We start from the raw sequence: 14,090 nt of genomic DNA, 5'->3' as shown, positions 1-14,090 counted from the left end.
GCAGCCCGGGGCCCGCGAGGTACGGCAGCACCGACCCGGACGTATACCGGCGGCGCCAGCCCTCCTTCTCTATCCAGAAGCGGACCAGGAGGCCCCACTCCTCCTCCTCCTCCTCCTCGTGCGCCCCCGGCCCCGGCACGTACAGCCCGGAGAGGTTCCACGCGCATCTGCCAAGACCCCCCTCCTTCAGCCTGGGGGTCCGGCACTCGGAGTTCGTCACACCGCTGGTGGTGGATATGGTTGATTAACAGCTGGTGGTGGATGTGGTTGATTAACAGCTGGTGTTGGACGTGGTTGATTAACAGCTGGTGGTGGATGTGGTTGATTAACAGCTGGTGGTGGACGTGGTTGATTAACAGCTGGTGGTGGACGTGGTTGATTAACAGCTGGTGGTGGATGTGGTTGATTAACAGCTGGTGGTGGATGTGGTTGATTAACAGCTGGTGGTGGATGTGGTTGATTAACAGCTGGTGGTGGACGTGGTTGATTAACAGCTGGTGTTGGACGTGGTTGATTAACAGCTGGTGGTGGATGTGGTTCATTAACAGCTGGTGTTGGATGTGGTTGATTAACAGCTGGTGGTGGATGTGGTTCATTAACAGCTGGTGGTGGATGTGGTTGATTAACAGATGGTGGTGGACATGGTTGATTAACAGCTGGTGTTGGACATGGTTGATTAACAGCTGGTGGTGGACGTGGTTGATTAACAGCTGGTGTTGGACGTGGTTGATTGACAGCTGGGTGGGGGCGGGTTCTTTTTTTAAAGACATTTATTCACTGTTTTCCACAGAAACTTACAGTTTGCAACAATCCAATAAATATATAATAAACATTGTTCTCCTTTACAAATAAATAAATGCATCGGCTCGTGCTGTTCCAGAAGCGGCCTGCAGGGGGTCCTGGTGTTCAGAGAGCAGCCGAGCGCCTCCAGGGCGTGGCTCTCGGGACCACGTGGTCCACAGGCGAGCTCCAGTTGCTGCAGGCGCCCAGCCCCAGCAGGTCCTGGGCGCACACCTGGAGCCGGTAGGTCCTCCCGGAGGCCAGGCCCTTCAGCTCCACCCGGGTGCTCTCAAACGGACCCAGCTGGTGGAGGAAAGGAACACACACGGCATTTGAATGCAACATCTGGAGTTTCAAAATAAAATGCAAGACTTTATTGGAAAAAAAAAAAAGGTTTAAAGGAATATTTTGTTCTTTTGAGACAGTTATGGGTTGTTTACTATGTGTCTGTGAGTGTGTGTGTGTGTGTGTAGCGATGTGTATTTCCATCCTTTTAACAATGGAGCGTTGTGTATCATTTAAATGTGTCCTTCTGAAGATGTGTAATAGTGTGTCGATGTTTAAGAGGCTGTGTGTGATGATTAAACATGTTCATGCTTTAAATTAATAAATAAAAATACAATAAAAAAACAAGGATGAGAAGGTTTTGTTTAACGTGCGTACGGTTTTCTTATTTTATTTTATCTGTTCTTTCTTTTTTTTCTTGTTTATTTTGTCAATCTGAAGTTATCCTCACCCCAAAAATAAATAAAGAATAACAAATAAAAATGTATATAAAAAATTTAAGAATTAAAAAAATGATATATATATAAAAGATTTAAAGAATAAAGAATACAAAATAAAAATACATACATAAAATATATTTTTTAAAGAATTAAATATATCTAAAGCTATATATTTATAAAAAAATTATAGAATAAAGAATATAAAAAAATAAAGAATTAAAAAAATTATATATACTGTATACAAAAATTAAAGAATAAAGCATTACAAATATATATTTAAAAATTAAAGAATATATATATAAATTAATTAAAGGATAAAGAATAATATATATATATATTTATTTATTAAAGAATTAAAGAATAAAGAAAAAAAACGAATATATAAAAAAAAGAAGTAAGAATAATAAAAAATATATATAAAAGAATGAAAGAATAAAAATTAAATATATATAAAAGTATTAAAGAATAAAAAGAAAATATATATAAAAAAATTAAAGTATAAAGATAATTTATTTTGTGTTAAATGAAAGTCTTACGGTGGCAGACTTCTGGCTGCCACGGATCTCCCACCGGTACCGGATCTGGTACTTCAGGGGGAAGATGTCCAGGTTGGTCCAGGTCGGGGGAGGAGACCACTCCACCAGCAGGCCCCTGGTTCCGGGGGGGGAGACCCGGACCTCCACGGGGGGGTCCGGCTTCACTGAGGACGGAAAGCAGCCTTGTTCAAGTCCCGAACCACCACGTGGTTCTGTCCCGGTTCCCCACGAGGACGTCCTCTCACCGATGTCCTCCAGCATGAAGCTGGAGAGGCGCGAGCTGCTTCCGGCCGCCGACACGGCCGTGACGTTAATGACGTAATCAGTGAGCAGCTTCAGGTCGGGCAGCTGGCAGAGCCAGCAGCTACAAGGTTCAGATACACACGGTTATATGAGGCTAGTAAACAGTATATGTACGTGTTTGTGGAATGTGGAAGTTTTTAATTATATGTATTATGTGCATTATTTATTTATCTAATGTCTCAATTTAAACTCTGTTAATGTTTGCTTTGTGTTTTATTTATTTACATTTTTTTAATCAAGCAGTAAAAAACATACATTAAATTATAGATATGTGCTCGAGACTCTAGTCTCGAGGATGGACGTGAGGAGCGTTTCAACACCACCATACATGACCCCAAACTAATTCATCTTACCTTTATATGGTCATACTTTAAGCCTTACGTTACAATTATCAGACCAGAGAAGAAATTCTCCATTTCTAAAGGTCAACTCCACCATTTTGCTGCTGCAGATGTTCCAACTCCTCCCGAAGAATGATGCATTCTGGGCAATAAGGGAATTTAAATAAATATGATCTTTCCATTGGATTTTATATCATGGCGAAAAATAAATAAAGAACAAACTTAAATGTCTTTCTAAATATTCCCTTTCATCCTGTGTGTGTGTGTGTGTGTGTGTGTGTGTGTGTGTGTGTGTGTGTGTGTGTGTGTGTTGTTTCTCTGAGTCTCTGGTACCCGCTGAGATGAGGCCGTTGGAGCTGGAGTCAAGTCCGAGGATGCTGAGCCGGGTCGGATGAGTCGGCACGGCTTGGTGACCAGCTGCCTGCGCCTCTCACTGTCAGTCACACACACACACACACACACACACACACACACACACACACACTTCAACGAACTGCTCGTCCTCGACGTAAAGGGGTCAAAGCTTTGGGGTCAGAGGCCCCTCGTGGAGGAGGAGGAGGAGGAGGCTTTGTTCACCTGTAGGTGGCGACGTAGCGCGTCGGGGGGGATCCGGCGGCTTCAGGCCAGGAGCAGAGGGTCACGTTGGGGTAGCTGGCACACCAACAACCCACTGAGGGGGTGGAGGGGGGGTCTGAGGAGGAGGAGGGGGGGTCTGAGGGGGAGAGACACTGAGTCACATCGTGGGGGGCACAGTGTTAAAAAAAAACAATAAATAATAAATAATGAAATGCACGGAAATTAAAAAATGAAAAATTTAAATTAAAACCCAATAAAAAACAATATATGTATATATATAAGAATAAAGAATAAAAACATATATAGAAGATTTCAAAAAGTATATATATAAAATAATTAAAATATATATATATACATATATATAATAATTAAAGAATACATAACTTATCTATATATAAAATAATTAAAGCATTTTAAAATAAAATGTAAAAAAATTTAATTCTAAAGATTAAAAAATAATAGCATACAGTATATACAGTATATATATATATATATAAAATATATGAAATGTATCCCCCCAAAATTTGTAAAACGTGTGTAAAATAATGGCATATGGATCACAAAATGCAAAGAAAGCATTTACGTCATAAAAGAAATAAAACATAAAATACGACAACATTGTGAGCCCGTTCATCCGTGTTGGTGCTCACCCTCTGATGCTGCGGGCCGCCTCGGCAGGTCCAGCGTCTGGCCTCCGAGAACACACACGAGGAGCGTCAGCGCCACGCACACGCCGCCGAGCGCCATCACAGCGTCAGGCGGGAGGAACGATGACCTCTGACCTCCGACCCTGAGCGCACAGGAGAGCGTCTGAAAACAACGCCGAAATATTCTCTTGTTCTTCTCTCCGTGGACTCAGGACTCCACAGGTCAAAGTTCAGAGATAAGGAACCGCTGCACAGCCTCAGTTGTCTCTGAGTGAGTGAGTGTGTGTGGAGTGTGTGAGTGAGTGTAGAGTGTAGAGTGTGTCTCTGAGTGAGTGTAGAGTGTGTCTCTGAGTGAGTGAGTGTAGAGTGTAGAGTGTGTGTAGAGTGTGGAGAGTGTGTGTGTGCCCTTTATAAGCCGGCGGGGTGAAAGTGAAAGAGGAAGTGTGGCGCGTCACAGGAAACCCGTTCAGAGAACCGGTTCCTTCCCGCTGGTGTTTCCCTCTTTACGTCACACAAAAAGAAGGAACCTGCTGAGTCGTCATGTTTTAATACAGATTTCAAAATCAAAGCACAGTACATGTGGCGTATACATCTCAGGCTCCTCCTCCTCTGTGACACCAAGCGATAGCAGCATCAGTCTGGATTCATGAATGAATACTCTGTGGCCCTGCCCTCTTATCGGAGTCTTCTCGGAGGCCCTGACCTTTAATCGGAGTCTTCTCGGTGGCCCCGCCCTCTTATCGGAGTCTTCTCGGTGGCCCCGCCCTCTTATCGGAGTCTTCTCGGAGGCCCTGACCTTTTATCGGGGTCTTCCCGGTGGCCCCGCCCTCTTATCGGGGGCCGTTGGCGGTCACGCGTCCTCCCGGTGGTCTCGCCCTCGAGGCCTCGGCAGCTTCTTGGCGCTCCACCCTGAAAAGGGCGGGACCCTCCTGGAAGGCTCCCCGGCGCCGGCGGGCCGCAGCGAGGTGAAGGCCTTGCTGACCCAGTTGCCCTTGGCCTCCCGGAGGTCGTTGGCCAGCGTTCCCTTCTGGTGCCGCAGCTCCTGCACCAGGGCGAGCAACATAGGAGAGAGAGGAGATGAAGAGGAACCCATTTCCTGTCTTTGAGCCGGGCCTCTCCCGAGGTGTATCGAGGCCCATCTCCAGTGTTCTCATGGCTCATTGTGTTATCGCCTTAGAAGACCAACGGAGGGGTAGAAAACCCTCGAAAACCCTTTTTATGTGAGCGCAGCTGAAAACAGTTATCCTGGTGAGAGAAGCTATAAAACTGGCCTTCCTTTGAGCCACAAGTTTAAAGAACATTAATATTTACAATTGAAATCATTATTTATATTAATTTTATATTAATGTAATAAATGAAAGTGAGTTTTCATGAAACACCAAACTGTCCAACCTTCAGCCCGGTGGTGTGAACATGTGCCCTGTGTGCTGCTTGGCTCCATACAGGTGGAGGTACCTGGATCTTACACCTGGCCTCCACCATCTGGACCTTGGTCTCGGCCAGCTCTCGCTCCAGATCCCTGATCTGGGCTCCGAGGGACTCCTTTTCCCGGGCGGCTCTCCTCCTCTGCGCCGCCGCACCAAGACCTCCTCCATCCTCGGCGTCCTCCTTCTCCTCCTCCTCCAGGCCCAGAGCCTGAGGAGGCCCCGGTCCCACGAGGCGTCGGCAGCGGGAGCAGCTCGCCGTGGCGCTCTACGTGAGGAGCAGGAGGAACAAGGGACTGAGTGATGTCACATGACGTGGCGGGGGGACAGGTGGAGCAGGAGGTTCTCACCTGGAGGGCGTCCAGCTCCTCCCTGTGGGCGGCCTGCTGCTCCTCCAGCTGCTGGTTCAGCTGGGAGCAGATCTGAGGAGGAGGAGCATGGTGGCATCAGGTCTCCGTGGTAACGCTCCTCGCGAAGGTCTCCCGGAGCCGCCCTACCTGTTTGTAGTCGGCGATGACCCCCGACGACCTCCGCACCTCGTGCTCCACCTTGTCGAGCTCTCTCCGGAACACCTCCTTGGACTGTGAGAAGAGGAGGCGTCCTTTAGGAGGAGGCGTCCTTAGCAGGAGCGTGTCATGGAACACATGAAGCCGTGAGGAGAGACTCACCACGGCCGCCTCCTCGTCTTTGCCTCTCTTCTCCTCCTCGGTGGCCTGCAGCCGGTGTTTGGTGAGGTACAGGTCTGTGGTGAGCCGCTCCACCTGGTCCTCCACCTGCACACACACACACACACACACACACACACACACACACACACACACACACACACACACACACACACACATTACAACAGCCAATAAACAAGGAGCTCAACCAGAATGCTGCGTAGATATTTATACATATTACAGAAAGGTTGTTTAAAAATACTTAAATATTTAAATATATATAAATGTAAATAAATATAAATAAAAATATATCTGAATATTTTAATATTTTAATAAAAATATATTTATATGTATAAATAAATATATATACATATAAATAAAATAAGAACATATTAAAATATATAAATTACAACCTCAAACATATATTGTATGTTTTATCAGGGTAACAGTTCCACCGTTTCCTAAAAGGCTCAGCAGTGACCTAAAATCCCCCCCCCCCTCCTGGGGAAGGGCAGCGCCACCCCCCTAAGCGGCCCCTAAGCGGCCCCTAAGCGGCCCCCTACCAGGTTCAGGCTGTTCCTCAGCGCCACCTTGCTGCTGATCAGCCGGTGGGCCAGGTTGTCGTTCTCCTGCTCCAGACGGAGGCCGGCCTGCTGCAGCCGGTGGTTCTCCTTCTGCACAGAGGAGGAGCCCGGGTCACATGACATGGACCGGTACCACAGAGGAGGAGACGGGTCACATGACATGGACCTACTGTACGGTAATAATTAAATATTTAAATATATAAATATAAATATATATAAATACAAATATATCAGAATATTTAAATATTTAAATAAAAATAGATTTATATGTATAAATACATATATATATATATAGATATATATAGATAAAATAAGAAAATATTTAAATAAATATTTTAAATATGGATCACAGGAGGTTTTAAGGTTCCTCACCAGGTATCTGTCCAAAGGCTCGTCGTCGTCCATCAACTCAAGACGACTCTCCCCCAGGTTGGCTTCCGTGGCCGGGATCTGAGAGAGAGAGAGAGAGAGACACTGAGCTGAAGTCCAGAGCCCCTCTCCTCTCCACCTGGAGGTACCTCTCTGTCTCCACCCACCAGGCAGGCCAGGATCTCCTCCTCGCTCATCTGCTCCATGACCTGGGCGTCGTACGCCATGATGGTGGACACCTCCTCCATCATCCCGAGGTCTCGCTCCGCTCACGGCCTCCTGCCGTCGGCCTCCACCTCCGACCGGAGAGAATCCAGAGCCGCCATGGCGGAGAGGTGGAGAGGCGGTAGAAGGGTGGAGGAGCCTCGTGAGGGCAGCCGGCTCCAGAAGAGAGAGAGTCAAATAAAGTCCTTCCACCGACGGTCCAAAGGTGAGAGAGAGATAGTCCACTCCTGGTGTGTGTGTGTGTGTGTGTGTGTGTGTGTGTCGCAGTCAGACTCGACTCCTCTCTGAGGGAAGGCGTGTGTGTTGCAGGTGTACGGGGCAGTAACAGGTTCAACAGGGTAGATACCTGAGAGTGTGTGTGTGTGTGTGTGTTTGTGTGTGTGTGTGTGTGTGTGAGAGAACACACCCGCTACACGATGCTCACATACACACACACACAAACACACACAATGGATCCAACACCTTTGCAATAAATCAAAGTCACCTGTTTGGTTTCAGATTTATTTAACTTTATGTGTGTGTGTGGTGGACGTTGAGGTGTTCACACACACACACACACTCACCCTCCAGGGCCGTTGGCGTGACTCTATTGTTGAGGTGGAACAGGTCGGGCAGGTCGAGGGAGGAAGACCTGCAGAACAGAGAACATCCAGCATCTTCACCATGATGACACACACACACACACCCTCTCCTCTTCTCAGGGTGTCTGTGAGGTCTTAGTGTTTTAGTGGTTTCATGTGTTGTTCCATGTTTTCTGTCCCTGTCTGGTTGTTGTTCTGCTGTTGTGTGTTATTTATGTTGTTGTGTTGATGTTGTCTCGTCTGAGGTCATGTGTATCTTAGGACTGGTTTCACTTTCATTTCTTCCAGCTCTCGCTCTGGTTTCACTTCCTTTAATAAAATTCTGCTCGTTGTTATGTGTGTGTGTGTGTGTTGTGATCTCCACATGGAGTCATCGAGAGAGACGTAACGCTTGAAGACAGGCAGAAACATTTATTACTTCCCCAAAATAATAAACGGAAACATTTTTGTGAAAGCTGGTGGTCCCCAAAACATTTTCTAGTTTCATAGAGAAACATCTGAAAAATACAAAGTTCATCAGGATCGTTAAAAACATGGAACCACGAAATAAAACCCAAAACCACAGAAAGCACATATATATATATGTATATATATATATGTATAAACTGTATATATACATATATGTATATACTGTAAATATATATGAATATATATATTCAATTCAATTCAATTCAGTTTATTTGTATAGCCCAATTTCACAAATTACAAATTTGTCTCAGAGTGCTTTACAATCTGTACATATAGACATCCCTGCCCCAAAACCTCACATCGGATCAGGAAAAACTCCCAAATAACCCTTCAGGGGGGAAAAAAGGGAAGAAACCTTCAGGAGAGCAACAGAGGAGGATCCCTCTCCAGGATGGACAGAACAATAGATGTCATGTGTACAGAAGGACAGATTTAGAGTTTAAATACATTCAATGAATGTGTATGAATAGTTGGTATATATGGTATATATACACTATATATACATAAATATATCTAAATATATATATGTAGTATATATTTGTATATATACAGTATATATATATATACAGTATATATATATATGTTTATTAACGGCTTCAAAGGTACAAATTCAAGTCTCGAGATGCTGTGGAACCGACAGAACCAACAGAACCGACCCGGTTCCCTCACAGCTGTTATTCTTAGTTTCAAATCCACTAGATGAGACTCAAGTATATAGTTGGTAAACAACAACAACAACAACAACAACGAATAGAAAACATGTTTAGCCCTCATGTACAGTAGGAGGGGGGGGGGGATACCACCATCACTACTCACCTATTCTGTGGATTGAGACTTTACATTCTTATTTAAAGTCTATTAATAAAAGTTATCTTTGTATATTTGTACTTTACAAAGTATGACAGTGAGAGAAGAGGCTGGAAACAAATTAATAACTAAAACTGTAAAGTGTATTTAATAAGTATAACGAATTAAACAATGGCAGTTGGAGCAGGAACAGAACATTTTGTTCATGGGCACATAAAATAATATTTACTTTATGTATGTGTGTTCCTTTAATAGTGTTCCTGTGTGTGTGTGTGTGTGTGTGTGTGTGTGTGTGTGTGTGTGTGTGTGTGTGTGTGTGTGTGTGTGTGTGTGTGTGTGTGTGTGTGTGTGTGTGTGTGTGTGTGTGTGTGTGTGTGTGTGTGCAGCAAGGGTCAGACCTGGGTGCTGTAGGGCCGAGGCGGCGGGGGAGGGAACATGTCCGTGGGACTGTAGTAACTCAGAGGGGAGGAGCACTGCGGGATGGGGGAGGAGCCATGTATGCTGTGGGAGGAGCTGTGTATGTTGTGGGAGGAGCCGTGGGGGCTGGAGCTCAGCGGCAGCGCCACGCTCGGGTTCTCGTAGTACGTGTGGAAGCCCAGCCGGTCGCCTCCGTTAAGCAGCGAGTACGGAGAACAGGTGGCGCAGCGGCGAGAGTCCAGGGGGTCCAGGGGGTCCAGAGGGTCCAGGGGGTCCAGGGGGTCCAGAGGGACCGGGGTGCCGTCCATGGCGAGCGCGCTGCAGGCGCTACAGGGGAAGTGAGCGAGCGGGTCCGCCCCCCCCACGGAGCCCCCGCCCACCTCAGAGCCTCCCTTCTTACAGCAGTAGTACTGAGGAGACAAGGAGAGAAGGAGACTGTGAGAACACACACACACACACACCTGCAGCCTACAGTAACACAGCACCGCTACGATGCTCAGCAGAATCACTCCGGCGAGAATTCCTCCGGATATCACGATGGTCCCCGCTGACATCCGACCAGCATCAAACCTGAGAGGGGGGGGGGGAGAGAGAGAGACATCTGTATAGGTCTCTCTACCTTATAGACTTGATGCTCTTGGACTCACGTCCTCTGAAGGTTTCTACGACGGCGGCTAAGACAATGTCGAGTTAACCTCGTGACGTCCCCAGGTGGAAGTCGCTGTGGGTTGTCACGGCGATGTCACCGGACAGCTGGAGACGTCCTCACAGAGGACGAAGGAAACAATGAAGAACTTATGAACCTACAGAGCAGCTCTGACCCGGACTCTCTAGAAGTCATCAGATCTGAACCCTCTAAAGGGAACCCTTTGCCCCCCCCTCCTGGTCTCACCACAGCCCTCCTCCTCCTTATGGCCTCACATGGTCTCTTCAACACGAAACTCTCCTTCGGGGGTATTTTAGGTGCACTACCACCAGCTGACCAGCAGGACGTCTGGCGAGTCACAGATCCAGATCTTCAGCCAAACAAGAGAGCCCCCCCCCCTCCTCTTTCATACACTCGGTGACATGTCCAGACCTTCAGCTCTTTGGATCCTTCGAGATATATTTTTTTGCGCGTTTCGACTCGCATGACTATTCTGAGAGGTGTCAAGCTTTAATTTGCTTTCTCTGTGGGAAATATAAGAGTGTGAGTGTGTGTGTGTGTGAGAGAGAGAGTGTGTGTGAGAGATTGTGTGTGAGAGTGTGTATGTTTGAGAGTATGTGTGTGAGTGCGTGTGTGTGAGTGTGTGTGAGGGAGATTGTGTGTGTGAGAGAGTATGTGTGTGTGAGAATTTGTGTGTGTGTGAGAGAGATTGTGTGTGTGTGAGAGTATGTGTGTAAGTGTGTGTGTGTGTGTGAGTGCGAAGACAGCCGGAGAGGTAGAAAGGAACAGTCTGCTGTTCTGGGTTATCCCTCATGAGGAGGTGATCCCTCAGTGAGGAGGTGATCCCTCGTGAGGAGGTGATCCCTCATGAGGAGGTGATCCCTCGTGAGGAGGTGATCCCTCATGAGGAGGTGATCCCTCATGAGGAGGTGATCCCTCAGTGAGGAGGTGATCCCTCGTGAGGAGATGATCCCTCATGAGGAGGTGATCCCTCGTGAGGAGGTGATCCCTCAGTGAGGAGGTGATCCCTCATGAGGAGGTGATCCCTCAGTGAGGAGGTGATCCCTCATGAGGAGGTGATCCCTCGAGAGGAGGCTCCAGAGAGTCCTTTGCATCTTTAACGTTGTGTTTAATTATTTAACTTTCTTTCCATTTACAACATTTTTCCATCACCAAAGAAATCTGGATTATTCTGCTCTCTGAAAACACTCAACAGAGTGAAGGAAAGAGACACAGCTAGGACAGAGGAGGCCACTAGCAGAGCAGGAGGAGACACAGCTAGGACAGAGGAGGCCACTAGCAGAGCATGAGGAGACACAGCTAGGACAGAGGAGGCCACTAGCAGAGCAGGAGGAACAAAGGCAGCAAGGAGTCTAAATGGAATTCAGTCATTCCTCTCTTTCTCTCTCACACACACACACACACACACACACACACACACACACACACACACACACACACACACACACAACCTCTTACCTCTAAGTCATGCATCTGGGTTACAGCTCTAACGTGCTGCAAAGCCCCCTGGGAAAAATACACCACAGAAGAAGAAGATGAAAACATCAGAATATAAACTATTTATACACTATTGTTGTTGTTTGCTATAATTTGTAAGAACATTTTGTATTTTGAGTGTCAGAACAGGAACAACTCACTGGGTCCTGATGGTTCTGATGGTCCTGATGGTTCTGATGTCCCTGGAGCCTAACGACACGAGCACCAACACTTTGAGATCAATGCATCCATAACGGCGCCGGTCAAGTGACGTCACTGATCAGCCTCCTTTCGGTTCAATTAAGCGGATCCGTTGATTGAGCACCGGAAAGCCTCGTAGGAGGAGGTCCCGGACCGGTTCTCCTCCTCTCTCTCCCTCATGCACGGTCACAGTCCCGGGGTCTGCTCTCCGGTACCGGCACGGACACACGCTCCTGCGCTCGCGCTACACCGGAACCATCACGTCATCATCTACCGTCGGTTCTCTCCCCCGAGACGGAGGAGGCGGCGGTCCGGAGGCGAAGTGTCACGCGCGGCACGGAGGCGTCCTGGGGGGGGGGGGGTACAAAAGGTGTACAGAGAAGGAGGAGAAGGATTAGAGAGAGGATGAGAAGGTGGAGGAAGAGGAGGAGGAAGAGGACTAGGGAGCATGAGGCTGATGGATCTTTTCTTCTTTTAAATGTCTGTGAAGAAATAAAGAATAAATACATAATAAAAGTATTTCTTGGTACTCAAAAGGCTCCAGGTGGAAAAGAGATGGAGGCAAAGGAGAAGAAAGACACTGTGGTGACCTCTGACCTCTGGGCTCTGACCTCTGGGCTTATACTAACAGAACTATAACGATAACCGCCTGTTGATCAGTGAACTTCACAGGATGTTGAACTGATGACGTCATACCTGTTGACTTTATGACAAAGAGAAACACGAGAAACTGAGTGTGTGTGTGTGTGTGTAGGTGTGTGTGTGTGTGTCTTAGCTATGATGTCATTGGCCTCACATGAAGTCTGGAGGGTTTGAGAGCTAGTGAAGACGAAGAGATGAGCCCACATAACGAGGTGTGTGTGTGTGTGTGTGTATGTATGTGTGTATATGTGTGTGTGGCTGTGTGTGTGTGGCGGGGGGCTGATGGAAGCCGCCGGTGGGGAGCTCCAAGATTACTGCTCCAATTCAATAAAGGAGGCGACACATTACAGAGGCCAGATGATATATATACACACACACCTTGGCCAGCCTCTTTAACGCCATCTTTTCCTCCATTTACCTTGGTATCATTTGATCTCGTCAACAAACACACACACGCACACACACACACACAATGGATCATAGCCACTCAGCCCCCCCCCCCCCCCCCCGAGTTTATTATTGCCTTGGCAGGGTTCCTTAGATGAAATTAGTCAGTGGAAAGTTTACACAGGGTGAAGTGTGTGTGTGTGTGTGTGTGTGTGTGTGTGTGCGCTGAACAAATCTAATCTCCTCTGGTTCACGGGCAGCTCGTCTCTTTGCATCTGCTGCACACTTCCTCTCCGAGAGATGGAGGAAGAGGAGGAGGATGAAGAGGAGGAGGAGGGCAAAGCAGCACAAAGACTTTGATTCTCTGTAGAACCAAAATCGAGGAACCTTCATCGTTCTGTGAGACCTGAAGAACCTTTCAAACATCCAATGATGATGAGCGTCTTCACCTCCTTCTCCTCTCCAGGAGGAGCTGAGGCTGCTTCATGGACCAATCAGAAGCTTTCATCTCAAGAGATCAAACATTAAGACTTTTACTCTGAAGGATTCAAGTTGGCTGAACGCCAGCTGGCTGGAGAAAAAGGCTCAAAAGTGTTTCTCATTATCACCACAACACACACACAGTACACACACACACACACTTCATTATTAATGGCGGCCATCTTTAATATCCGGTCTTCTCCTCAGATGAACTGAAGGCTCGTCATCGTCATGACAACGTATACGTCTGAATTATGTTACGTACATTTTCTTTTTTTTGTCACTTTGACATAATATCTCCAAACGTATGAAACCATAACTTTATTAAACCAGCTACTCCTAACTGTTATTGAGTCAATAAACAATAACATAAGGCAAGTTTCTTATTTTACAAGTTGCCTTCACGGCTCGTTTCTGCTTCCCCCGTGTGGCCGATCACGGTGTTGCAGGTAAAAAAATTAAAAAAGGGAAATATTTAAATACGAAACACAATATGTCCAAAAGTATGCGACCCTAACTTTACTAAACCTGTTACTCCTAACCATAACCCTAAGCTCTCACTGCCACTCCTTATTATAATCTAACATATTTTACCTGTGTTAGTTCCATTTTTCACGAGTGCATTAGCACTTTTTTTCTACATCGCTTCGAGTCGTCTGAAAGTATCAATAAACTAGAATGGGCACTCGGTAGAGCGCATACCTTCGCATATCACAAGATTGGGCATTGAATTATGAACATTTTGGCATTAGTTGCATGCCAATTGGACAAAAATGTATCGTGCTATGG

The 14,090-nt window shown here is 46.6% G+C and overlaps 4 protein-coding genes across 5 annotated transcripts in view; 1 reads left to right on the top strand and 3 right to left on the bottom strand.

Annotated features, from left to right (window-relative positions):
- The window catches only part of odf3l2a (outer dense fiber of sperm tails 3-like 2a), a 2,097-nt gene extending 1,819 nt beyond the window's left edge, over positions 1-278 (top strand). Inside the window, exon 5 of the mRNA XM_056426763.1 lies at positions 1-278. This exon is cut by the window's left edge and continues 113 nt beyond it. Coding sequence (XP_056282738.1) covers positions 1-248 — 248 coding nt within the window. The 3' untranslated portion in view covers positions 249-278.
- A 474-nt stretch (positions 279-752) lies between these two features.
- ebi3 (Epstein-Barr virus induced 3) lies at positions 753-4,355 on the bottom strand. The gene is made up of 6 exons (XM_056426529.1): positions 3,912-4,355; positions 3,262-3,397; positions 3,010-3,118; positions 2,287-2,395; positions 2,042-2,205; positions 753-1,083 (listed from the first exon to the last, which is right to left on the bottom strand). Exons 1-6 carry the CDS (start codon positions 4,006-4,008, stop codon positions 907-909), a joined length of 792 nt encoding a protein of 263 aa, XP_056282504.1. The 5' UTR covers positions 4,009-4,355; the 3' UTR covers positions 753-906.
- Positions 4,356-4,439: 84 nt separating this feature from the next.
- On the bottom strand, positions 4,440-7,424 carry rabgap1l2 (RAB GTPase activating protein 1-like 2). 2 transcript variants are annotated; one of them, XM_056426527.1, is made up of 8 exons: positions 7,118-7,424; positions 6,954-7,031; positions 6,561-6,671; positions 6,001-6,105; positions 5,830-5,913; positions 5,683-5,754; positions 5,301-5,600; positions 4,440-4,950 (listed from the first exon to the last, which is right to left on the bottom strand). In XM_056426527.1, the coding sequence occupies exons 1-8, from the start codon at positions 7,199-7,201 to the stop codon at positions 4,759-4,761; spliced, it is 1,026 nt and encodes a 341-aa protein (XP_056282502.1). In that variant the 5' UTR covers positions 7,202-7,424; the 3' UTR covers positions 4,440-4,758. The 2 variants fall into 2 exon arrangements, with proteins under 2 accessions (XP_056282502.1, XP_056282503.1); XM_056426528.1 differs by having other exon boundaries at positions 5,364-5,600.
- A 1,999-nt stretch (positions 7,425-9,423) lies between these two features.
- On the bottom strand, positions 9,424-10,002 carry LOC130202058 (protein FAM163A-like). Its single transcript, XM_056427356.1, has 2 exons — positions 9,910-10,002; positions 9,424-9,858 (listed from the first exon to the last, which is right to left on the bottom strand). The coding sequence occupies exons 1-2, from the start codon at positions 10,000-10,002 to the stop codon at positions 9,424-9,426; spliced, it is 528 nt and encodes a 175-aa protein (XP_056283331.1).
- Positions 10,003-14,090: the final 4,088 nt, after the last annotated feature.

Source organism: Pseudoliparis swirei, chromosome 11, assembly GCF_029220125.1.
Source record: "Pseudoliparis swirei isolate HS2019 ecotype Mariana Trench chromosome 11, NWPU_hadal_v1, whole genome shotgun sequence".
Lineage (NCBI taxonomy): Eukaryota > Metazoa > Chordata > Actinopteri > Perciformes > Liparidae > Pseudoliparis > Pseudoliparis swirei.
Note: the sequence above shows the minus strand (reverse complement) of the source record. Positions and strands in the feature narration are given on the sequence as shown.